General features: G+C 50.6%; 1 protein-coding gene across 8 annotated transcripts in view; it reads right to left on the reverse strand.

Moving 5' to 3' along the window:
- Positions 1-340: 340 nt before the first annotated feature.
- NTM (neurotrimin) overlaps positions 341-26529 on the reverse strand; it is a 365773-nt gene continuing 339584 nt past the window's right edge. For 7 of the 8 annotated variants that reach the window (XM_071576242.1, XM_071576244.1, XM_071576248.1 and 4 more), the window contains 5 exons: positions 9032-9166; positions 8291-8411; positions 6580-6731; positions 3675-3707; positions 341-2162 (listed from right to left, as the gene is read on the reverse strand). In XM_071576242.1, coding sequence (XP_071432343.1) covers positions 2062-2162; positions 3675-3707; positions 6580-6731; positions 8291-8411; positions 9032-9166 — 542 coding nt within the window. In that variant the 3' untranslated portion in view covers positions 341-2061. The remainder of the gene's footprint in view (positions 2163-3674; positions 3708-6579; positions 6732-8290; positions 8412-9031; positions 9167-26529) is intronic. The other variant, XM_071576243.1, reaches the window with a different exon arrangement.

A 26529-nucleotide genomic window follows, 5' to 3' on the forward strand; every position in this document is an offset into this window, starting at 1 on the left:
CCTACAACGCTGTGCTGCTGGGGCAGAGAGCCACACACTGAGTTTTTGAGATATCAAGTGGGGTCCTGAGCAGGGGAATAGGGCACAGCTGTGCCTCACATCCTCTCCATCTACTCACCAAAGCCTTACCTGTGATGGCATTCCTGCTGGGCTCACTGGTGAGGTCCAGGTGCCACTTTCCACTGCTCTCCTGGCCCGTTGCAATGACTCGGTGCGCCCACCTGTCATCCCCCCTCCAGCACCCATTCCCACACCCTTCCCTGCTCCCAGCGGCGCGAGGGGGGAACAGGGGGCGGCCCTGGCCACCACGGCAATGAGCACCACAACCAGACGGAGCGGCCACATGGAACAATCGTTTTAATGGATAGGCAGAGAGAGCCCCCTCGCCGCCCGCCTGCCCACGCCCGGGCCCCCCGCGTGCCCCTGCCGCCGGCCGCAGGGAAGGAAAGGAAATCAAAGGAGGAAAACCGACCGCAGGAGAGACCCCCACCGAAACGGACCGCGAGTCAACCAGTCCCACATCTCAGCAGAGAGCTCGGCCAGGAGCCGGTTGATTCACCTTATTTTCCTTATTTGTGTTGGGGTTTTTTTATATATATATATATATACACACACACGCACGCGCACACACACACATATACATACACATATATATATATATATATATATAAAAAAATAGAAAACTGAGCTATATAGATCTCCCTCTGTCCCTTGGTTCGCTTTATTCTGCCACAAAGGGGCCGTGGCCACGCAGCACAAAGCGATGGAGAGGGCCCTGGTGTCCCCCCACCACCCTTTGTCCCCGAGGGCAGAAAGACGAGAGGGTTTGGGGATGTGTGGACCAAGACGCTTGTCTGGTCTCGTTGAGGACTGATACACACCTAACTCCATATACAGCATGCAGTAATGGCAGCGGAAGGACCCTGCTGGGAACCGTGGCTAGAACTCTAACAAAAAAAAATTATATATATATATATATGTATATTTATATATACTGTATATATATATCCCATAAAAAGATTCAGTGTCTCCCTCCGCCTCAACGCGTGGTAAGTGTTGCCTGTGCCCTCGGCAGAAACTGTCCGGATGACCCCTTTTTGGGCCGGTTTTGGGGGGTTTTCAGCACAGGACTCCTCCTCCTCCTCGCCGGGCTCACAAACCTCCTTGGCTGGTTGCCTCCTCAGCAAACAAACTTCTTCTCTCTGCTTGCTCCCCCTCTCCTGGATTGGTTTTTTTCCACTCTTTTTTTTTTTCTTTTTTCCCCCTCCTTTTTTTTTTTTTTTTTGCATTTCTGTTTTTTAGGAACTAAGAGTTCTAGGCTCGTATCAGAAAATACAATTAATAAAATTAACCATGACTCAGAATCCCTTATCATTCACGATGTCCGCGGATGGTATGATGAAAGCGTGGCTCGACGCCGGTCTCCTTCCTCCCTTTCCCTTCGTGGCGGCGTGGTGGTAACTCTTGAAGATCTATATATCTATACATACACATATATGTATACATGGGTATATACATATACATATATATATATATTCTGAAACACAAGTGGCGGCACAGTCCATGAGAAGAGGGGAAATCTCAGCCAATGAGAAAACCGGATGGAGGGTCCCGTGGGAGGGAGCAGGCGGGCAGGAGCGGTGACAAGGATGGAGCAGGGGGGAAGTACCCCATTCCAAAAGCCCTGTCCATCCTCTGCTCTGGCCCGCGGCAGAGAACAGCAAAAACAGGGGGAAAAAGGGGTGGGAGACACCCCAAAAAAAGAAATATGTTGAAAAGAAAAAAGACTTAGTCGTGTTGCGTCTTCAGCAGGAAGCCTTGGATTATTATTTTTTCCCTTTTTCTCTCCTTTCCAAATTCCTGTTGTGGGGTGGGTTTTTTTGCATGTTTTTCTTCTCTCCCCTTCCCCTAGGTGGCCTGGCCGGATACTCTCTCAATTCTTATGATTATTTTCAGAAACGGTGAACACATCATCTTCTTCTTTTTCTTCTTCCTCTCCTTTCTGCTTGCGCTCGCTGGCCGTGGTCGTCGCCGCCGCTACTCCGCGGGCCGGCTCTCGGGTCAAAACTGGCGGGCGAGTTGGGCGAGTGGGAGGACCAGGAGCCACACGCAGCCTCCTCGTCGCCACGCGCCGTTGTTCCCGTCGTGCACTGCACCAGGGCCTGAGGAAGGGAGAGAAACACCCATGTGGTTACTCACAAAGTCAGTAAAACCCCCATAAAATCTTAAATAAAGCATAAAACCAACCAAATCACACTATTTGGGCGGTGTTGCGCATGGTGGGATTGCTCTCCAGACATCCCTCTCCACCTGTGCTGCGCTCAAGAGCGTGGCAGCAACTATGTCCATCCTCATTGACCCCAGTTTTTGGGACAAGACCCACTGTGGTCACTCCTCATCCCTAAGTCTTCATCCCAAGATCACTCTCTGCGCATCACCACCATCCAACATCCCTCAGCCCCCTTCACCCTCCTCCAAATTTGTCCCGAGTTTCCAGTCACTCTTATAAGGGAGATGACAGCTTTTGCCCAACATACTCTGCCCACCCTGGGACAACCACCCCACTTGTGTCCTTTGGGAGGGTACAATAACCACCTGCCCACCCAGCAGAGGCACCACCAGCAGCACCACATTGAGGACTTGGTGTTTTGTGCCTCTCCAGGGTCTCTGTGGGGCTCATCATGGGCCCGGACTATCTCAAGAAGAATGAGATAGGATGAAGAGGGTGGTCAAGAAGAGGCAAGCCTTTCCACGCCTTTGGGGATCACAGAAGGTGAGGAGTTCATAGATCAGCAAGGGAAAGGATGTGGAGAGTGTCTGATCCAGTGGCTTTCACCAAAAGACCCCAGACAGTTGGCCAAGGGGAAGACTAGGTGGGGAAAAGACCTCAGGAAGGCATCCAGGCTGGTGTCCTGCCTGAGCAGGGGTGCCCACAAGGTCTGATCCACACATGCTCTTGAAATCCCAGGACATGTTCCCTCACTTCAAAACCCAGCTAGGGCACTGAGCACCACTACCCATCTGGTCTCGCACCAGTAACACTCTCCAGCACACTCAGACACCTCACAAATCCAAGCACCAAATCCAGATCTCATGTGCTACCTCCACAGCCCTCCCGATGTCTACAATTCATCCCATGGGGTGTCCACTCAGTGCATCACAAATGAAGCCACCCCAAAATCAAGATGACATCAAGCCAGTTGGCCGGACAGTAAGATTGCATGGCCAGGAGTGACACCAGGAAGGGGACCAAATGCCTGTCTATCCATACCACAACCCAGCAAAGAGGCACTAGAAGCATCCCAGAGGAGGAAGGACCTGCCAGAAGACCCACTGAGGCAGCAACACAGGGAAAGCTGAGCACAGAGACATCCCTGCTTTTGCCCTCATGATGGAGAGGGAGCAGGAGACCACAGGATGGGGGCAGGCATGCAGAGGGCACAGAGCACCACCAGACAGGCATAGTAGGCTGGTGGGGAGGAGGCAGGATGGAGGGGCAGCTAAGAGAGCCCTAATTCATCCCTAAACCAGTGAAAGCAGTGGGGTTGTGGGGCAGGAGGTCCAGGTGGCTGATGTTGCAGCTTTTGCCGAGATAAGCTGGGGTGGGAACCAGAGGGGCCCAGGGGAAACAGTGGGGGAAGCACTGGCATTGCAGGGGACCCCAAATTACTGACCTTTCCAGGGTGTCAGAGCGGTAGTTTTCTCTTCTAAAAATTAAAGAACAAGTGAAAGTTAAGGCAAAAGGGCAATGGAAAGTGTAGGCTCGAGACGCCTCCCTCAGCCTGCCCTTGACCTGGGGCCAGGAAAACAAGTGGATGGGGTAGCAAGTGGGATGTGCTACCCAAATCATACCCCCATGTTTTGGGGCCACGGTCCCCCCATGTGGAGGGGAAGTTGAGATGAGCCAAATATGGGCTCCCAGACCTGTCAAAGTCGGGTTGCACCCTTAGCAAAAAGCAAAGCACAGGGGCTGGGATTTGAGGGATGTGGGGGGTTCAGCTCTCCCCTCTGGGTTTGGGGCCCATCCCTCTAGATAACCCTGCAACATCCAAAATAGATATATTGCCTGGCAGCAGCCTCTGGGAGTGACAGGGTGAAGCAGAGGGCTTGGTTTTCTCCCCAGCTCCACAGAACGAGGCAGTTTCCCTGAACACTCCATCACATCCCAGACAGCACCAAATGAGCCGCTGAATGAGACGGCAGGTCTGTAATAACGAGTGCTACATGTTAAATAAAGCACTAGTTGACCTCCCTGAAAAATTAGATTAAAAAAAGGATTAAAAGATGAACGCTACATTAGCCTCTTGCACAGCCCCAAAAAGGCTCCTTTCATGGTACCTGCACGGATTAAAACTCCATTTGGGGGAGAAAAAACTTCAAAACACTCACTCAGCCTCAGGGAAAAGGGAACACATACACAATTGTCCCCCCAAAACCTCACAGAAGAGACATTTCATGTGCCACAGGTAGTGCAGCCCTTGCACCCACTTCCTTCTCATCTTTCATCATGATAAATAAAGACATTAATCCCCAGACTGGAGGCATTGGTTGCTTAGGGACAGGTGACACATGGGGCCACCACATTGCTGGTAATTAGAGGGGATTGTTCCTGGGGGTGTTGTGGGTCCCTGCACCAGGAGATGGGGGAACCCTGCATGTCACAGTCCTCTAAGTGAGCTCTCACCTCCAAGGGAACTTAATTAGTAAAGACTGAACAGATCACTCAGTTAATGTGGCTTATGGAAATTAAGGGTGGCCAAAGGACTGCAATTTCATTCTCTGATGGGACTCATGGTCAAACCAACAAAGCTAAGGGGGTAATAAAATAAGCTTAGCCTTCTGTGGGATTCTTCCCTGCCTCCCACCTGGCACTGCCATCACAGCATGAGTCTCACAAATTGCTCACAGCTTAGAAACCTGAACTAAGAACTCATCAGCAGGGAGATGTCATCTTTACTTTTGGGCTATTCATCCAGCCTGGATCTGCAGATGTCAAAGAAGAGCCCCTGCTAATTAAGATTTTAACCTCATAAACCCAAAGGAAGCCTACAGCATCACAGCTCAGGATGTACATGTGGCTCAGGTTACACTGGGCACCCAGCATGGCCACCCTCTGCCTTCAGCACAGACTGAGCCAGGCCTGGGTGGTCTGCAGTGCCAGAGGTGTTGGTATCCCTAAAACATGGGGTTATTGGACCACCAGGAAGGCTGGAGGGGGAGGAGAACAGAGATAGTTCCTAAGCAACGCTAATGATGGCTTAGCACAGGTAAATGTTTATCACGTACAGCACAGAGTTTTTTGGGGGACCAAATGGGTGTTAGAATCAATAACATCCAAGGTTAGCTCTATACTGGGGCTGCAGGCACAGAGCTGAGCATCCAAGATGGGATGGACTCCTCTGTCATAACTCAAGGGAACCTGACACAGATGCCCATACTGTGGCAGGGGAGGATAAGCCTCTTCTGTGATGCCACCCTGACCCCACATGTGTGGGGTGTGGCCCCTGGCAAAGCCCAACATCCTCTACTCTCCTTAAACAAACTGCTATCCTGGACCACATACAGCCCCTCCCCAAGGATGGTGAGACACAGACATCACTTCCCAGGGCATCCACATGCCTCACATGATCTGCTGCTCCAGCACACTCAGCATCCCAACATGTATTGTGGTATTAACACTCCCAGTGTGCTCTGCATGGACTGCCTGCCCTCAGTCACCACCAAGGGGCCTGGGGATGAGGAAAACAGGTCAGGTCATCTGCTCTACTCCCCTCCAACCGTACAACAAGAGGCAAGGAGATGACAAGGCTGAGCAACCAGGTGGGATGGAAGAGGACAATGTTGGAGTGACATCAGGAGAGGATGGAGGTCCTCAGTTCCCACTTCTTCCACATGGTTCAGCTGTGAGAACCACAAACCCCCATATCTCCAGCAAGGAAATATCCCCTGCAGTGCTCAGGGATGAGATGTGTCATCCATTTCTGGCTCTCAGTGACCATGAGAGGGATCTGGAGAGCATAAACCCTGCACTGGCTCTGCTGCTGCCTGAGGAGTCTTCACAAATGTTGATCAATCACAGCCCTTCCTGGCACGAGCAGTGTCACAGGGATTGCTCTCATCCCAGCTCTGGCATGCAGGGAATACAGTGCTGGTACAAAAGTACAAACCTGGGGGACCTATTCTTTCTCAGATGGGAATGAGGCAGCAAGGACTCTGAAAGCCACCTCCTCCAACCCAGCAACAACACCAGAGGATGCCTTCACACAGATGTTCTCCTAAGTACTCATCAGAGCAATAAAATAGAAACCTGCAGCCAAATCCTAACCTTGCATTGATGGTGGATCCCAAACACGTATGAACAGTGACTGACATGGTACATGAATCTGAAGGTAAGTTTGGAAGCTCTCCAATTTCCTGAACTTACCATGACCTCCAACCCTTGCTCTAGGGCAGCAAAGTTTAGCAGCAAATGCACATCTCCCCCAAATGACATGGGAGACCCTCTCCACACCTCTCCCATCAGTGGTCTCACAGTTAAGCCATTCCCCCTCCCTGTCTGGCTCCCTCAGCCCTACTCACCATAGAGGATCATGCTGGCATTGGTGTTCCCTAACTGGTTGGAGGCTACACAGGTGTAGTTGCCATAGTCCTGCTCAGAGACGTTGAAGAAAGTCAGTCTGGAGAAGAAGGCTTTGTTCTCCACTTTCAGCCCTTTCTGTCCTTCAGCCAGCCTGGGAGAAAAGCAGAATGGAAGAAGGTCATTGGAATGGTGTTAGGAGGAGAGGTGCCTGAGATTTTCCATGGCCCTGGTTGTGCTTGCAAGAGGGGACACTGATCTTGGGAGAAGAGGGAGAAGGGAAGGTATTAGGAAAGATGTGGAGATGGATGCTGTTCTGCTGAGCCTCCAGCTGCCAACCCACACCATCCCCATGCTGACTAGAGGCATCGTCAGAGTTGCAGAGTCTCCAGATGGTGCTGAGGCTTGGAAATGCTGTGCACAGGGAGGGATGCTCACAGGCTAGCAAGAGAATCCAGGAAAGGCTCATTCCCACCCTACAGAAGAGCCTGAATTCCTTCTCCTGTTCTCAGTCTTCCCTGCTCTGCAGGATGCCTTCTTGCATCCTCCTCTTCCCTTTTCCCTGCGTGTCCCTGATGGGTGACAGAATGGGCACCCACCACAGCAGGGAGGCTTCTCAGCCAGCACAAATGCATTAACCAAATGTTTGGACTTCCCTGAAGGGGTGTCCCCATCCTGCTCTGCTCCAGTGGCTCTTTTACTTGCTAATTCCTCATGGGAGGTTCCAGATCCCCATTATGGTCCCTGCTGAACACTGATCAGGTGCTGAGCCTGCTCCTACCACTGCTCCACGAGCCCTCGTGATCTGACCTACTTCCCAGCAGAGCCTTTCATCTGCCACACAAACATCCTCCTCTTTGTACACTCTGCTGCTTCTTTCCTCCCAAACCAGGGAAGGCAGGAGGCCTCAGCCTCCCTCCAGCTTTTGGAGCATCTTTTTTGGCTAAAACACCCCTCTTTATCAGTGACCAGTGTGGCTCGGCCTGTGTTCGGCCACACCACAGTCCCTCTGGGCTTTCCAGGAAGAAGTAACACAAAAATTGGTTAAAAACACTTTGCCTGGGGTCAGAGAGAGGCATTTGCTCCGGAATGAGTTGCTGCCCTGGGCTGTGCTGCTCCACTTCTCATTCCCCAGCCACGTACCTGTGCTGTTGCTTTGGCAGAGAACAGGAGCTGCTGGTTGACCTAAAAGGGTGGTTTTCACCCCAAAGCAGAGCAGGCTGTCTCTGGGGCCTAGCAAATCTGTCTCTTGACCAACACCACATTTCTTTTGCCTTTCTAAGAGCTGCCTTCTGGCCAAAGTATTTAAAGAGATGACAGAGGTTTCATCCACTCTTAAGTGCTTGGATTTGCGCTGCCAATATCCCTCTCTCCTGTTATGTTTCACCCAAGCTGGGATTTACCACACCACCTTCAAACAGAGGCAGGGGCAGCAGTGGTGCTGCCATGATGGAGGCTGAAAGAGGCTCCTGGAAAAGCCCCCTCCCCAAATATCCCTCATGTATTTTCCACAGTGTTAAATATAAAGCCCTGGAATAGGTACTGGCTGTGGATACTTGAATTTGCCCCAGACAAGCACAACCTGCTGCTGTTGGGGGGACCTGCCTTGCTACCCAAACCAGACTTGTGCCAAGGGTTATGAGCTGAAGCTGCTGGCAATGGGTGCAGCTCCCACAGGGACAGTGTGTGCCCCTTGACCCCCCAAACTCTTACCGCTTGTCATCTTTGTACCACTGGAAGTTGGCGGAGGGGACAGCAGAGGCTTCACACAGCAGGATCCCCTTCTGCCCCACAGGCACCCCAGTGCTCTTCGCATCCGAGATGTACGGTGGGTCTGTGGGAAGGTGGGAAACCTGGGGTCAACACCCAGGAGCCTTGAGGCATCCTATCCCTCCCCCTTGCTCCTCAAGTTCTCCTTTCTTTCCCTGCATGTGGGAAGGAGCCCAAATCATCTCTGAGCCCATGCTCAGCTCCTACCACTCTGGTGCTGCTCTTCAGGGGGTTTTGGGCTTATGGGGGGTCTTCTCCAGAAACTGGAGCTCCTCAGCTCTTGGGCACCACATGTGCACTAATGGGGTGACCAGAGAGGGGTTTAGGAGGGTCTTCACCTCTGTCTGAGCATGAAATATGCTGCTTTCATCCTCTCTCTCATTTTTTCTAAAGGAAAAAAAATTCTATTTACTGCTCACTTCTCTCCTCTCCCTGGAGGTTATCAGCACAGCATCTCACCATGGGCAGAAAACTCAGGTTGATGGAGACAGCTGAGGAGGAGGTGGTGGGAAAAAAAGGAGCTCAAAAAGAATAGGAAAATAGGGCAAAACACCACCTGCTCAGCAAAACTGCTGCTGCCTGTCTTGCTCTGGGGCCCAAAGCCTGTGTGTGCCCCATCGTGGGGGCAGCACAGTGACCCCCTCCAGCCTCAGCCCTGTCCCCTGATGACCCCCAGCTACTCACAGTTGACGGTGACTTTGACTCGCTGGACAACGGGCGCTGAGACATCGTTGGAGGCGCTGCACTCGTACTCGCCCGACTGCTCCCGTGTGATGCCCGTGATCTCCAGGTACTCGTCCTCGCTGATGAAGCCCACAGCTGCAGAGACAGAGGGGTGAGTGATGGGGAGGCACAGCAAACCTGTGCCCACCAGTCAGTCACCATCTGCCACCATGTCACTCTACACTAGGACATCAATCCTGCGCATCCCAGTCTGGCATGCCCATATGCATCCCAAGGAAACTCCTAGGAAGGTGTCTGAAACCACTGGACCTGTGTGGCAGCCCCAGTACTACTGAGAGCATCACTTGCTGGAGATAATGTCCATAGTGTGGGCATGGTGGGCAAAGTAGTCCTTGCCAAACCTGCACCCTGAACAATCTGAGCTCACCTCTGCTTGGCATTAGCACATCCCTCCTGCAGGGAGGTACCACTGGGCCCACCTGGCTCTACACAAACATCCCTCTCTATTTTTCAGGCTCAGTTATTTCACAGCAAGTTTACTCTGATTAGTTGTGATGCCAACATCTCCCTTCACCTGCAACCTTTCATCCCTGTGCCACTCCAGGCTCATTTCTGTGGGGGTTGCACTTGTCCCCCTTTTCCCCTTTTGAGCTGCAGTGCAGCTCCTGGTTTCACTCAAAGCCAGAAAGATGCAATCAACAGCATTTCCTTCAGTGTGGCACCATTCAGCCCCCATTCCTTGCAGGAAACCTCTTCATTTTGAACCAGCCCTGGAAACCCACAGCACTGAGCTGGCCAGACACAGGTGTTGGGGTGCAGGATTCCCTGGTCCCCCAAATGAATGGCACAAGCAACTTTTTGCAACCCCCAACAGGAACAACTTCTCCTTTCCTTTTGTTTACATCTCCTCACTGGATCTCCCACAGCCAGGATGCTGTAATTGCTGCACGGAGCATCTCTGAGCCCAGTGTCACACTTAATATTCCTATAAATTTTAAACGGTAGTCCTTGGTACATATGTGTGGCAATTGGTGTCATATTTTAATTAGGCTTGCCCTACACCATCTGAAATTAATAATAGCTCGAATTACCAGTGTAATTTATAAATTAACATTGCTGCAGCATTAGGAAATAAATTAGCTCTGGACAGCTGTTTCTGGGAGTGAGTGCCAATGGCAGAGAGGCCAAGCACAGGTCCCTGGTCCTTGGGGGATGCTGTGAGCTCGGCCAGCCCTCGCTTCCCACCCGGCTCCTGGAGTGACCTGATGGGCCACAACTCGCTGTGCTTGACCAGTCAACCATGTGCATCTTGCTCCTACAAATGCATGCAAAATACACACGTGGGAGGCTCCTGGAAGGGCACACACTGCCTGCATCCCACAGGCTGATGCTTTAAGAGCATCTCTTCCTGTGGCACAGGAATATCCTGGTCAGACTCCACTGCTCACCATGGAAATCACACAGGGACCTGAGCCAGCACTGATGGCATTCCTGGCTCCACACAGTGACCACCCCAGATACCCTCTGGGATCCTGCTGCTGCAATCCCAGGTGCCACTACTGTCAACTCAAACTAGTGCAAATATGCTCAGCCACGATGAAATCCCACCTTGGCTCTCTCTCCCTACACCAGATCTCAGAGCTTCTGTCTCCACACGGCATTCCTGGGACTTCACACATCCACTGCTCCCTTGTACACTCAGAGGTGAAAACAGTGACCCTGTGCACATAAGTGTGTGCATCCCACTATCCCAGGCTGTCTTAACTGGGAAAGCAGCCCTGTGAGCTTCAGAAAGAGGTCAAGTGAGTTTTCCCATTGATGAATTGTTGACATCCACCCACACCCTCAGCCCTGTGCTGAAATTCCCACCCGAATGGCTCACGGTCCAAATCGCTGAGCTCATCAGTACTTAGGGCAACTTAAAGGTGAGATATGAAGGCGTTACCCCAAAATCAATATCCTTTGGAGACACACAAATTACAGCATTACGTTCAGCAGCCTTGTGGCACTGCAAAAAAAAGGAGAAAGGGGGGGAAAAAAAAAGTCCCTTTTGTGGCTGACCTAGAATCGGCTTCTCTGTAGCACAGCGCTGCCTGCTGATAAAGCAACGACACAGCCGGTGGCCTTCAGATGCTCCGTGAACAAATCTGACTCTGGGTTGTGCAAAGGCTCAGATAACACTGCTTCCCAACTAACCAAAGGCCCTTCCCAAGTTCCAGAGCTTGGGAATTAGCTCTTGCCATAGTCGAGCCATAATGTGCATCCCCAGTTTGATGTGGGAGCAAAGCAGCTCGAGTGTGTTTCATTCCCCAGCAAAAGGACTTCATTAAAGTAACTGTGAGGGTCAGCTTTCCCCCTGAAAAAGCTCAGGAAATTGGGGGATGAAGGTTTCCTCTGTGCCTGTGTCACGCTGAAGTGTGAGATAAGTGCAAGGTAATCAGTCAATGGAGAGGCAGAGCACAGAGTTCATGGTCTGGAATCCACAGGATTTCAGCTGCAGCCCATCAAAACTGGCACACAACACACCCTGGACTGAAACAGAATGCTCTGAGCCAGAGCTGACACATGTTTTTGCCCTGTGCATGACCTGGTATAACTCACACTCAGATGACAATAGCATTAGGAATACCACCCAGAGGCTCTCGCCAGATCCTTCTTCCTTAGTCCCAGCTACAGCATCCCAAAGATTGAGCTGACACAAAGGATCCCTGCCCATCTGTGGAGCAGGTGACACCAGGGGATCAGGACACCATCTGTGCCCCCCTCCTGGACAAGGGGCTTTGCAGGGAAACTGGATCTGAAAAGCTGCTTCTCTGTGGAATCACACCCTGGGAGCACCTGGACCTTGGGGATGTTCAGGGCAGGGCTGCTCCAGGAGCTCTCCCAGAGGTGCCAGTCCTGCTCTGCCTGAACTGATGGTGGGAACTTTCAAGGCTGTCTCTGCTTGAGCACAATTAGGAGGTGAAATATTGCAGGAATTAATGGAGAGCTCTCTCATCTCCTCAGGAGCTAAAAAACCAGCACAGCCAGCACCCATCATTATTATTATTAATACTAATAATATAATACAGGCCAGAAATGGAACAGCCACGGACAAGGCACAAGCATAATCCTTGCTCATCAGCCAAGGATGATGAACTAACCCAGTGTGAGCCGGGGAGATGGAAAACCAGAGCCTGAATCCTTGTGCTCAGCGAGCAGGAACCTGCACACAGACCAGCATGGACTATTTAGGACTTGCTCTGCAGATCTCCATAAAAAACCTCAGGGAAGGGGAAGCCTGGCCATCATGGCAGTGGAAAGTCATAGATGTGAGATCCTGGTCTGGCACAGAGCACCAAGGCTGACCCAGCAGATGGTCTGGGGTCCCACAAAGCTTGGATGAGATGAGGTGCAGGCAGATGCCTTGTGCATCCATATTCCTTCCCTCACTTCTTGTTTTCCCCTCCTGCCTCATCTCCCTTCTGACTCCTCCTACCTGTTTGCTTCCATTGAGCCTCTGACAAGATAATAACTCACCTGAAAGGGAACACATGTTCCCAAATTAATTACATGCCACTGTCCCTTGGCTTGCTGTTGCAGCCATGTTCAGGTCTCTAGGACACTGCTCACACCTTTCCCTGGCTGAAGGCTGCCCGTGGTGCCATTCAAAAAGCTTTCCTGAACTTCTTTCTTATGTCCATATCAACTCCTGGCACCTGAGATCAAGCAAAGCCCTACAGAGCTGCAACATTTCTGCTTCTAAAGCCCAAAGGCACAACCTCAACACTGGTCCCACAATGGGGTGCTCTCTGGATGCCCAAAGACCCACCACCAATCCTGAAGTGCTCCCCTGCGTGCTACACCTGCTGCTGCATTTTCCAGGCACCGATCCCACGAGCCAGGACCAGCCGAAGAAAGAGAATATTTTATGGAGATAATTTTATTAAAATGTTTACAACAATGCAGATATTGACATCTGGCTTCAATCAATAGCACAATTTATTGTCCTTCAAGGTGAACATTAAGCCAAGCTGCCCATTAGTCAATATTTACCTCCAAGGTCTATAAATCTTTATACGGGCTTCAGCGGATGTTGACAGCAGCTGATTCCAGATAAGTAAAAGTAAGAGCGTGAAACATTGCTCCTTTTGGAGGTGAAATAGTAACTAGTTAATTACAGTCCCTACAGCAATTCTCAACTATCAATTTATGGCTACTTCTGGCAATAAAAATTAACATCGCGCAGACTCCCAGCTCCAAGTGACGCACTAAACCCAAGAGCCATCTATTTCACACGTCACCCCGATGTGCTGCTGATGGCCATCCTATAACAGTTTATAGTAAATAAATAAAATGCACAAAGGTAATAAGAGCCAATTGCTGGCACCCGAGACCTGCTTCACCTCTGCTTCGTGCAGCAGCAGGAGGTTTAGTAGCATCAGAGCAGATGGGGAAGGAGGCGGGGGAAGGAATCACCCCAAATCACTCCCAAATCCCACTCAAAGCACACAAGGCACAGCCCCAGGCAGGTGGGCAAACAAGAGCTAAGGCTGCTTTCTGCCAAACTGGGGGATACATCTGTTTCACCTCTTATTAACCACTATTACTCACTTCTGATGGCTCAATTAACACATAAGGAACAAAGTTCAGGCATTTCTAAAATCCCCTTTCCCGTTTTTGTTTGATCAGGTGAGTGACCTCAGCTAGGGCAGCTTCCCCTCCATGCACCCCCTCTTTCCATCTCCCCTGTGCTGAATTAAGTATGCCACGCTCTGGTGGACAGAGACTGGGGGTAATTAACCTGCTGGAAACCATCTAGTGCAATCATTAAAAAAATGATTTTTTTTTTAAGATTACTCTATCGACCCAGGCAGGCTCCTCTCCTCCTCCTGTGAATATTGCATCCCTGTGCCACAGGCTCCAGCCCATTTCCATCTGTGTCCCCTGTTAGAGGAGCAATCCCTTTAGGAAACACACCTACATGAGATACAGGGCATGAACCTCCCCTTCTTCATGTTCACAAGCCTTCAGAAGAGGGACCGTAACCCCAGAAACGGGCACACGGCATATCAGAGTCTGCGTCGTGCTCACACGGGGCCAAGCCTCTCTCTTTTTGAAGTTTCCCGATGACAAGGAAAGAAATCTCTCCTCTGACATGCTTTTCCATGTTAATTAGCGTGTTTCCATGGCCTGATGTTGTGCGAGGCCCCAGGGGATGGTGCTGCCTGGCACTGCACAGCGCTCAGGGATGTGGGAGCTTGGCAGTAGCTCCCTCCACTGCTGCAGTCTGGGGTCCCTCCTCATCCTCATGCCCCAGGGGTAGAGACCATCACCAATTGTGCCCAGTGTCACTAAGAAGAGGGCAAATGTTTTCCTTCCTTGGACCTTTTAATTAATTGGATTTGGGGGCACTCTCACAGCCAGCTTTGCTCCTTGCCCTTGTGCGTGGCAGCACAGGCTGTGAGGGAGAGTGGTGGTCATAAAGTCCTTCCCATAAAGTCTTTCTTCTACACTGATATTTGTGACCCTCCTTGCACATGAACATGCAGTGCTGTGGCTTCTCTTCTCCTTCCAACTACTTTGGGCTCAGAGATTCAATGGTGCCTTGTTTTGGCTCGAGATACAATGGATGACCCTCCCAGGCACAATATTCTGCTGACATTAGCAGAGCTGGCTATTTCTGAGGGTCCCAACTCTGGCTTCCTGTGATGAGAGGGTCAAGATACAGGCACCCTGCAAACACACCCTCCAACCTGGAGCCATCACAAAGGCAATGGCTCTGCAGCCAAACCTCCATCTTTGCTGCCAGGAAAGACATTTTCTTCAGCTTCCTGCTCATCTCAGAGCTGGAACTGAGACAGGGCCTACATTTGTTGGTACACTTGTTCAGTGAATCCCTGAGACCACACTTGGGGCTGGTATCTCATACAACAACTCTAATAATTAACTTTTAAGTGCACACATGCAACAATCAGTGACTAAGACACTGGGACCTGTGACTTGCAGAGACCCTCCAGATGCCACCACATCTCCTGGTCACCCAGCTCATGGTTCCAGCCTAGAACTCACATTGCCATCGACTCCACAGACAGCCAAAGCAAGGCAAAGAGACTACCAGAGGGGTAAGGTTAGATGGGAGATTGAGAAAAAATTCTTAGCTGTGAGGTTGGGGAGGCCCTGGCACAGATTGCCCAGAGAAGCTGGCCCATCCCTGGAAGTGTCCAAGGCCAGGTTGGACAGGGCTGGGAGCAACTTGGGCTGGTGGGAGGTGTCCCTGCCCATGGCAGGGGTTTAGAACAAGACAGTCCTTAGGGTCCCTTCCAACCTAAACCATTCTGTGATTCTCTGCCAAGCCCTTCTCTGCGGTATTCTGGGGACACCTGCCCAGCCTGGTCCCCTCACCAATGCTACACAGCTCAGCCAAGTCTGCTGAGCTGTCCATTATAGCCCCATTGTGAAGAGTTTTTAGCTTAAAAGTCCTTGAAAGTTTCCCACTGTGACTCGTTAAACAAGATCTTTTTCACTTTCCCTCTATTCTCCGCTAACAATATTTATACTCATTTCTTTTATTGAAATCTATCTGCCGCCTGTTCTATTAAAGCCACCTGAGTGGCAGCTCCTATTCTCTGGGAGCCTGCAGCCCATCTATTCTCCAGACAATGAGGTACAAGCAGTCTATCTTCTATTGTGCTTCCCGGCCTTCGGCTCTCAAATCTTCCATCTCAAAAAGGCACGTTGGAGACACCTCCATGCAAAGGATTGGAATCCCAGGCTGTGGGGGCTCCCCGGTGTCAGCTGTGCCTGCTGCCCTCCCTCTCCGGGCGAGTATCTCCAGGGAGATGCTGCTGTGGTCCCTGTGATCCCTCAGGGATGCTTCTCCCCCATCCCTGCACATCCTTAAGCACGGTTCTTTGCCGTCAGACGGCTGCTGCACACGCTCGGCTCGCTGCTGCCGGGATGTTTGCACGTCTCAGACAACTTATTTGTTACCGGGAATAAAAGAGGAGCATTAAACCTTTTGTTTGTGAGAAGTAGTTCCTTGGGAAATAAATGGATTATGGAAATTAATATTTAAAGAAACAAAACAAAACAACTCGGGGACCAACCACCCTTGAACGAGGCTCTAACTCAGGAGTAAATGAGTCGAATAAAGAATGAGCCCTTTTATTTCAGCGTGTGGGAGAGCTCGGAGGCAGCTCAAAGCTCGGCAAACTGGAGACAGCAATTGTTCTCAGCCCCTACCTCCTCCTGGGGTGCTGGTAAGGACACTGAACCCCAAGAAAAGGTCCAGAGGACACGTGCCACCCTATTAGAGCAAATAAGAAATGGTTACAGTTCACAAAGCACTTAAGTGGTGTCAGAGCTGCAGCACAGATGGGTGTAGAAATCATTAAAAAGCTGCTGTTCTTAATGATACCCACCCGTTATCCCAAGCATGACCTGGACACCTTCCTCCTCAGCCCATGGAGGTTGAGGGGGTTGCCCTTGTGGTGACACCAGGAGAGGCTGATGCTCAGCAAAGGTTATAACCAGCAGGGAGCCACTTCCCATGCAGTTTTTCTGCATCCTTGCAGGAATATCTGCAAAAGGTACATGAAACCCAAATCCTGAGGCTCCCACAGAGCCAAGCCCTCTCCTGAGAGTTCCTGAGGAGACAACACCTCCCAGCAGCTCTGTGCTCCTGCTTGAGCACTGACACACTTCCTCCCATGCTCAGTCCAAATGAGACGCCCAACACAAATCCTCTCTCCTTTCTTTCCTTCCTCCTACTTCCTCCCCGCAATTTTTTCCCCCGTAGCTGCTTCCAAGGTGAGAAAGGACAGCGTTGCTGGAATGAAAGATTCTCCTGCGTGCCCTCTCCCAGCAGCGGCCTTAATTCATTTTTCATGGCCCCTTGCAGTGACAAAAGCCGCTGCTTCTCTCTTGTAAGCGTGCGCCGTGCAATAAGTCAAAGCTGATGTGCATTTTCCCCCTGGGTGCCGAAGCTGCGCTTCTGATTTAATTTGTCCTGTTGTTTGGCGCTCAGCCTTTGCCGGTGAGTTCCTTTGGAAAGGCAGGAAGGTAAGGCTCCATCCGTGTGGAGGGGCTGCCTGACAGATGGGGTGCAGTGGGTAGTGGTTAAATAATTTGCTGCAACGATACCAAGATGTTGGAGAGTGACAGATGCTGCCGGAGAAAATGGCTCAGACAAGCGCACGCATCCTGTTTGTGGGAGCGCTGCTCCTCCATTAAATCCTGTCGCAACTTGGCTTTCCTGGAGCTCATCCCATTTCTGGCAGCTTTCTCGCTGGCTGTAGGAGAAGCTGTGGAGCGCAAGGCTTGGCAAGGACAGAGGCACCAAGAAATGAGGTTGCTCCTGCTTGGTATCTGCAGGTGGCTTGTAAAGAACCCGAAAAATTTCCACAGGAGATCCACCACATCCCTTCCCAAGCACAGGCCCCTCTGTGCAACCAGCATTGCTCTGCAGGAGAAAGCATTCCCAAACCCAGCCAAACTCGAGGCACCCTGCTTTCCTCTGGATTTGTGTGAAAAAGAGCTGCTGGCTCTGGACTGGAGGGTCCCTCTGGCTGGAAATTTAAACCCTCAGGCTTTCTCCGTAGGACAAGCTCTTAAGAAGCAATTGCAATCCAGAGCGTTAAATGGCTGTAACTTCAGTTAAGCTGCATTTCAGCCGCATTAGGGAAATATCCCTTGGATGGGAAGCAAGTGGCATAATGGCATTAGAGTTAAAAAATAAGCATCAAGTGCTGACTAAATCCATCCCCAGCACTAGCAAGAAGTCATGGGGATCTGGGAAACTTTCCCCTCTCCACACATATCCCTGCAGGCAGCTCACAGAAAGCCCAGAGGCCGTCCCTGCCATGGCTTTCTGCAAATGTGGGATATTTTCCATCCCTCTTTTTTTCCCCTGGGACCCTCTGACCCCACTTCACCCCCTGGAGATGTCTGAATCATGGCAGGGTGAGACTTGCTGTCGCCTCTCCATCATCTTTATCCCATCTTTATTTTTCCAGACACGCTATTTTCCAGCCCAGTGGCCTTGCTCTGTCCCTTGTGTTTTATGGCACTGATGTCTCCATTTCTGCAGGATCACTGGCAATATTGTGGCTTATTGAGAGAAGCCAGGAAAATGCAGGGGTGATGGGAGGGATGGATGTGGGGCTGTAGAGGGCTGGTGAGGATGTCTTGAGCGTGGTGAGGGAAGATGGAGAGTGGGAGGTCACGCCAGGAATTGCAGGGATGGGTGATGCTAAGGTGACTAGAAGACAGGAGGAGTGAGACTGGACTGAGCCACCTCACTAGAGCCCATCATCCTCTCCTCAGGCCTCTGTGAAGGTATTAGCCCTGCTACAGGAGCTGGGAGGGCAGCGAGAGGCATTGCTTTGCAAGGGAAAAGCCATTTTAAATAACAGCAGTGTGTCACAGGAAGGGGAAAAACCCATGGGCTACAGCATTGCTCTGGCTTTAAATTATACTGTAGGAGAATAAAAATAAAAGAGAGGAAGACAGAGAGAGAGGCCAGGAGGAAAAAGAATTGCCATTGTTTTACCAAGCAGATGGGAAAGTTCAGGGGATCAGAAAAAGACTATTATTATCTTGACTCGACCAAGAGAAGATGGGAAAGGAAGAGGCATTTTTTTCCCTTGCAGTGAGGAATGCTGTGGCTGAAGTAATTTCAGCAAAGAGTCGTAAGGAAACGGTGCCATCAGCTCTGGGCAGTGCCCGAATCATCACCATGGCCTGGGTACAGCACCACAATTTGGCTTTCTTTGCCCCATTCCCCTGGCAGTGACATCACATCCTACACCACTATTGCAAGGACAAGGGGGTACCAGGGCCCTCATCCCCCACTGCCTCCAGCTGCACCAATGTGCCAGCTGTGCTGCCAGATGTGCCCACTGCCAGTGGCACTGCAGCTGTGGCACCACCACTGGTCCCACCACCTGCCCAGCTGCAGGGCATGACCACCTGCCCCAACTACCCAAATTCCTGCTGCCCTGCCCCAGAGACCCTTTGCTTTGCTACAAGCAGTAAAAGAATACAATAAACACACAATGAATTTCATGCTGGGTGTGTAACAAGAGCAGAACATGATTCCCCCCCCCAAAAAAATCATCTGAAAAGCCCATTTACTGTGTCTGTGATAGTGTTGCAACTCTGTGGCTGCTCACTGCTGTTCCTCAGCTGTGGGGCAGTCGAGTTGCTTCGGCTCACCAGCACATTTCAGCTCCTTGCCCTTACAAGCACAGCAGCATTTCTCAGCTTCACCAGAGACAAGGAAACTCTCTTTCTACTCGTGTTCAGGCCAAGGGAAGGGCACAACCCCAAAGCCCACGGCAGTGACCAAGCACAGTTATCAACAACTGATTTACAAACTGGAGCAAACACTGGCACAACATCTTCCCTGACGAGTATCAAGGTCATGAGACAGGGAAATAAGGAGGTGGAGCAGAGGTCTGCTCTGTTGAAGTACCCTTTGCCCACCACATCCACCCTGGAGCCAGTCTCTGCCACTCTCCCAGTTTTCTCCTTTTCCCTCTTCCTCCCTCTGCCACATAGTCCTTCCCTCAGTCCTTACATGTCACCCTGTCACCCTTTCCTCTCTACACCCACTTCTCTCCTGCACCTCTGGGACAAACAGGGGCTGGAAACCTGCCCTGCCTAATCCCATGGCTACTGACTCCTGGGGCACTTAATATTCACGACAGAGAGAAACATTTCACGGCGAATTGGACGCACATTCAACTGGAAATGGAAATTTTATGACTCTTCTCACTCCGCACTGCAGATTACACCAGCTGAGAAAACATGGAAGCAAATGAACAACCTGTGAACTGTAAAGTATATTAATAATGAAATCACAGCCCAGGAAATGAAGGCTTTATTCTGTTTATATTCTGCTCCATTAATGGAGAGTGCTTGCACTGGCTCCGCCCCATTAGCCGGCAATCTGTGCCCCAGGAGGAGCACAAGGACAGTGCAGGAATGGTGGCAGAGGGGCAAAAACCTCCTTCCCACTGGGAAGTTTGCCTCCAAGCATCTCCCTGTGCTGCTTCCAACTATTGACAGTGCAGGTGGGTGAGCAAGGGGGATATCTTTGGCCTCAGCACGCTGCCCCGGGCAAGCCTGGGAACAAGGTTACAAGGCAAGGAATAGAGCAAATGGTGATGCCAGGAAAAAGAACAAATTTGGGTGGAAATCAGCTCCAACACCACCAGGAGCCCTTCAGCAAGGTCCAGCACTGGGAAAACCATCCACATGCAGCCTCATGCACTTTCTCCCTGTGCTGCTCATTCCCATCTCCTGCCTGCTGAGTTTTGAGCATTCCCACTTCCCCAGCATCCTTCCCACTCCTTGTCACCATATCCCATCTCTCTGGAGATGGAGGTGCCCACCCTATTTGGGCACTCACAGCCCCAAGGCCATGCTGATGGCCATGGGAGAGCAGTGCAGAATGAGCCAGACAAGAAGGGCTTGTGCAAATAAAGGGTCCCAAGGGATTATGGACCCCTTTCACTCACAATTTAGGAATCCCATGTACTTTTGAGGAACTTTTACAACCCATATTTGGAGACTCTTTTCATCACCAGTTCAAGGGTCCTTAGATGTTCTTGGGGACCCTTTTCACCAGTTTAGGGGTCCCAGGCCTTTTTTAGGTCCCTATTCCTATTACAGAGACTACAGTGGCAGCGCTGGGTGGCCAATTGGACTGGGTGATCTTAAAAGTCTGTTCCAACCTTGATGAGTCTGCGATTCTGTGAAATATTGCAGTGCTATTCCCCCCACACACAGCCCTGCCCTTGGCTCAGCAAACCTGGGCCACATGTCAGACAGCCCAGCTGGGCTCTCTCCTCCCCAAAAACAACTGCAGCAGCTTATGCAAAGCACATCATGGGAGCTAAAAGGAGCCAGAGCAGAGTTTTCTATAGCTGGAGCGACCTGGTGTTGACAGAATGGGGACGCATTTCCACAGCTCAGATTTTTATAATAATACCTCAAGGGAGTCGCTGGCAAAGTTTGGCCCAAATATAATTAGTTTGCACAGCTATTAGGGGCTGATAAAAGGTTTTAATTTGTGTGGAGATCTCTGGAATCTCAGGCACTCTCTTCCCTTGCTCTTCTCCAGGCCAGCTGAATGAAAGGAGAGTCCCAGGCAGGGAGTGACACAAAGACACACATTTATCAGGGAAGGAGGGAGTTGTGTTCAGCATAAAAGAATAGATGGAAAATCCAACAATCTGACAGTGGTGGTATGTTGGGCTTTGTCTGCCTCGTCCCACCACACCAAAGAAATAGTAAGACATTCCAATCTTCCCGTGGGGTGATGGTGGGAATGCAGAAGGGATGCAGAGCACAGCATTTGCAACACCACAGAGGGTCTCACCTTTGTGGGAAAGGTAGTCAGTGAGCAGTGGGGTAAGAAAAGGGTTTAAATTTGGAGATGCACACAGAGATTTCTGCTTTTTCCCCCCAGCTGGGCAGTAACTGGCTGCTTCTCCATGGTGCCATGAGGAGTGAAATCCTGCTCTGCCTCCGGCAAGGAGGGAAAGTGACATTGCAAAGCTGCATTTAGGGAATATTCTGAAGCCAAGGAGGTTTTTTTCCCCCCTTTTCTGAAGGGAAAGGCATCGCCTCATTTGTAGCTGGAAGGGGTCTTGTTATTTTCATACCAAGCTGCATATTTTAAAGGTGGTTATGCCAAATATGTGAACAAATCAACTCCAAGAGTTCATTTCCACCATGCGGGGAATCAAAAATATTACTTTTACACACATAAAAGTACATGATCTCCCATTGCTTTGAAAAAGCATCAGAAAGGGAAATGCTAAAAGGAGCTACTCATATGGCACACTGAGTTTTAGTCACTCCTTGGGGAAAGCAAAAGCTGGAGCCCATGACGTGATGCCACCAGATTCTGGCTCCTACTGGGCCAGATCCCACTCCCAGGGGAGCAGATGGGGAAGCTGCTGGCACTCCATGGGCTAAATATTCACCCTGCTCCTGTCAGGGTCTTGTTGCTGGTCATAGCACATCTCCACACCCTTCTCAAACAACCCTGGCAATGCCCATTGCCTCCTTCACCACAACCACACACAAAGTAGTGTCCATCCCAAAGTCCTGCTTCTCCACGACCACTTCAACCTATTTATTTCACCTCTTTAAACACCCTACATGATACAAACAGAACTGGACCACCTCTGACCTGGCCTGGCTGATCTGTCCAGCACAGACTGATTAAAGCAGTATCAAAACCGGTGGCAGATTTACAGGTTAACGGTGATTTAGTGGAGAGCGCCGCAGCCAAATTAATGCCAGCTATAATGTAGTTTACCTCATTAAACAATGCACACCAAGATCCTGTCTGTTGTAAAACAATTGGTCTCTGAAGCCTAGTGTTCATCTTCCAGGGTTGCTGGGAGATAATAAATGGGTAATATTCCGGCGATAATGGTAATGGAGTCACGGCTCAGAGCTAATATTATGGCAAAGCAGTAATTATTTCAACAGTAAACAAGGGGACGGTTGAGCTGCCGACAGGATTGGAGCCGGTTGAAATGCTTCAGTTAATAGAGCTGGAGGCCAGGCCTGCAACTGCCTCTTGGAAGGAGGACAAGGTGCTTGGCCACTGAGAGAGTTGGTTGAATCTCTACTGAGTCACCTGGCCATCAAAAAAGACAGGAGGGACACATGCAACAAGGTGGGGTGGGACAGCATGGTGGCCATCCCAGCCCAAACCAACCCAACCCAACCCATCAGCAGAGCTCACAGATCTGTGTTCCATCCTACAGCCACAGCAGGACTCACATTCCTCTTTTGACACACCACTTGTGTTGTTGGCTCACACAACATCTCCAAAAGAGACAAGAGGCAGTGCAGAGACACAAGACCTGGGAAGAACACAGAAGCAGCCTTACACAAACCATCTGCTCCCTCCTAGAGGTATTTCCCTGATAAAAGGGCCATCAGAGAACACGGTGCTCTGGGCTTCAGTTAATTAGGTGACTTGAGGCAGGGTTAAAAGCAGAGATCTCATGTGACACAGAGCTGATCACAGTGAGGGACAAGGCAGCACAGAAGCAGATGGAGATTTTCCCACCCAAGTGGTTCCCTCTTCTCTCTGGAGCCAAGCTCCAGATCTTATGTCCAGCCTACAAATATTCCATATCTTGGGAGGATTCTGGAAAAATTAAGACAGCAAGCCAAGTGCTTAATGGACAACTCTCTGAGAAGGTGTCCCTTTTCTAGGGACAAGCAGATCTTTGAGCTGGATATTTTTTGCAGTTGTTTGTCCTCTTGTTTTAAGCCCCGCCAAGAGCCAGAGAAAATCAATATATCCAAATATACCAGACTTCTCCCAGAGTCCCTGTGCTGCTTTACTGCTGATGTATAGACAGATGATCTCATGAGACCTCTGCCACATCAGGCCAGTGTGTCTCATCTATCTTAAGTGCATATACGAGCTGTGATTACTGCTGCGTCCAAGAGCCTCACGTCTGGAATGTATTTATCCTCCCATCGCTTCCAAAAGACAAGGGACTGCCATTGTACCTCTTCCAGGGAAGCCACAGAGGTTAAACAGACTGATCACAGGGGATATCCGGGACATAGCAGTGTCAGGATCCTCTGAGGATCTCCCTTGTCTCTGCTTTGAAGTAACAAGGTGGCATCTGCCCCTCAAATGACAGCTTGGACTTAGCCCAGGACTCTGCACAGGATCTAGCCTTCAGCACCCAGCCTAATCCTGAGATTAATGAGGGATTCCCACTACAGAGACCTCTCCATCAAACCTCTCACAAGTAAATACACCATCAAGCCAAACCATAATGTTTTCCTACCCTGGCAGCCGCTGTCTTAAGCCTCACACCAAAATCCATCATAGTACAGCAATAATCAAAAACCAATTAGACAAAACCATGGCAGAAAAGTCCATCAAGGGCTGTTAAGGATGACGACTTGGATGCATCCTCTGGCTCAGGATGTCTGTGTGTGGCCAGGCAGATGAACCATTGGAGGAACCCACATGCACTCACCAAGTTTAACACCCTTTCCTTGTGCCCCTGGCATGGCAGGATAACCACACTTGTCTGCCCACAGAGCCCTCCCCCTCATGACTGCTGAGCCATGCCCGCTTCTCCTGGTAGAGAGGCTGCTGAGCCTTCATCCCTCCTGGAAGATCCCTCACTTCAATTCCTTGGCACATTTCCTGAGCTTAATGGGAGGCATGACGAGTCTCGTGTCTGCAGCACAGATAAATATCCCCTGGACAGCTCAACATGGTGCCACTCTCTCTGCCAGGGCTTTGGCGTCACCCTGAGCCCGGCAGCCTGGGATGCCAAGAAAGCCCAGGCTTCATCTACCAAGAAACAAAAACCGGCCTGACAATACGACAATTGCCATGACAACATCAGAGTTACCCCCCCAAAAAACCAAATAAAAAGCCCAGTAACTATGGAAACACCTGAGTGACCAAAACCAGGCTAGTAACTAGAAGACCTCACTGCAGTTTACAGATGGCATCAGTACCATGAGGCTGAAGGCTGTAATGCATCCAAAACCTGAAAACACAGAGATGCTCAGCACCGAAGGGTACAAAATGAATGTTCATGGGCACACACAGTGCTGCCTTTCAAAACCCTGAATCCAAGTCCTCTGCACAACTTCCACTGGAAAGATGCTGCTGCTTTCCTGCTGGATGTTATATCCAGACTGTGGTTATGCAGATCCCTCTCTACCCTGCAGTGGATGCATCTCATGATTGCCATCTCAATAATTTTGGCCTCACAAGGTTGCCAAGAAAGGATGAAGCTACCCCATCCCATGCCAGAGCTTGGCATCCCAATATGGTTTTGGTGAACTGCATTTTGAAGCCCCAGTGACTGGCAGCTCTGCTGGCACTTGTGCTGCCAGTGGGAGCGTTCAAGCCTAGGACAGAGCCTCAATGCAGTCAAGCCTCCTCTGGAGAGGCAGAAGAAACTAACTCCACCAGCTCCTCTTCTTCTTCCAACCTCAGACTCTTCAGCTGCATTAACAGGACAGCATGATCAGTACAGCATTACTGGAAGAGGAAATAAAATAGAACAGAGTTTGAGGCAGAGGGACAGAAGATAGGCTGTACCACAGTTTGGTTGGACTGGTCATGGGCTCACAAGACCTTTCTCCAGAGCCAGAATTCTGTTTTAGCTCTTGGCAGGAGATGGGCACAGGTAGGGCCAGGCACCACACAAGGCTCTGGTGATGGAGGCACTGATGGGACCAGCACTTGTGTGATTCACTAGCAGAAAACCCTCTTGCTCAGGTTCACTGAGCCCTTCAGTTATACCATGAAAATGCTGCCCTTATCCCAGCTGCAGAAACTCTTCCAGCCTCCAAACTGGAGCCTCAAAAACCAGCCTAACATCTCCCAGAACATGGCAACCACTGCAGACAGGAAAATTCATCAGAGCTTACCAGCCCAAGCCACTCAACATATTCACTGGAGCAGAGAGGGAAAAGCCAAGCAGTCAGGGGAGCCTGGAGTGGCCGGAAAAGGATCCTCAGTGAGATCAGTCCCTGAGGAGCTGGGCTGCTCTTGGTGTAAATCCTCTGAAAGACCCAACCATGCACTGCCATGGTGAGCAAACACTCTTATTTGCTCCATTTCCCACCAAGAGCCATGCCATGGGCTCATGGCTGCCAAGGAAATAATAAAGTCCGTGAAGTGCCTCTGCACAGAGCAGCATTCGCTGGCATGGGGACGGTCCTTCAGCTCCTGGTGTGTCCGTGCCTGGCAAAGACAGTGCTGGCACAGCCTGTCCCCATCCACTGCAGAAACCCTTAAATTATGCACCAGCATTCCCTGAACCAATTTCCCCTCATCCCTTTTCTGCACCACTCCAAGCGAGACGGAGGAAGACGGTGAGAAGGAACAGGATGCAGCTCACTCAAGACTTCCCATGGGATGAGTAGCAGACCAACAACTGAGAGAGGGGCCAGCAGCAAGCTTTGGGTTTTGTCTGCTCCTGGCTCTCCAAATTAGAGTATATCCTACTAGGAAGAGGGATACCATCCCAGCATCTGCTATAGCATCTCTATGCTTCTTCCCTTGCCCTCATTTCAGTCCTCATGCTTCCCATCCTCATCTTTGCTGTGTGTGGTGAATGCCAAATGGAGAAGTAGAGGTTCCCCTTGGTGGCTTGGCAGACCCACAAACAGAGGAGCTCCCCATGGAGACAGGCAGCCATGGAAGTTGTCCTGGGCCACCTCTGGGCTCAGCACCTCCATCAGCAGGAGACTAGGCTCAAGTAAATCTCTGTGATCATTTGTTCCCTTTGAGTTTTGAAAGCAGAATGCCTAATCATGGCCAAAATCAGGAAAGAGCTGCTGCTGCAAATTACTCAGCGCCACAGGTAATTTCTGATTAGCTCACTCTTCCTCTCCTGGTGCATCCTCAGTTTCCATAGCAGCTAAGTCCTAAGTAAAATGGAAACATCTGGTTCAAGCACAGGTAAAGATTCCCTGGGGAAAAAAACCTGCTG

The sequence above is a fragment of the Pithys albifrons genome, chromosome 23 (assembly GCF_047495875.1).
Source record: "Pithys albifrons albifrons isolate INPA30051 chromosome 23, PitAlb_v1, whole genome shotgun sequence".
NCBI lineage: Eukaryota > Metazoa > Chordata > Aves > Passeriformes > Thamnophilidae > Pithys > Pithys albifrons.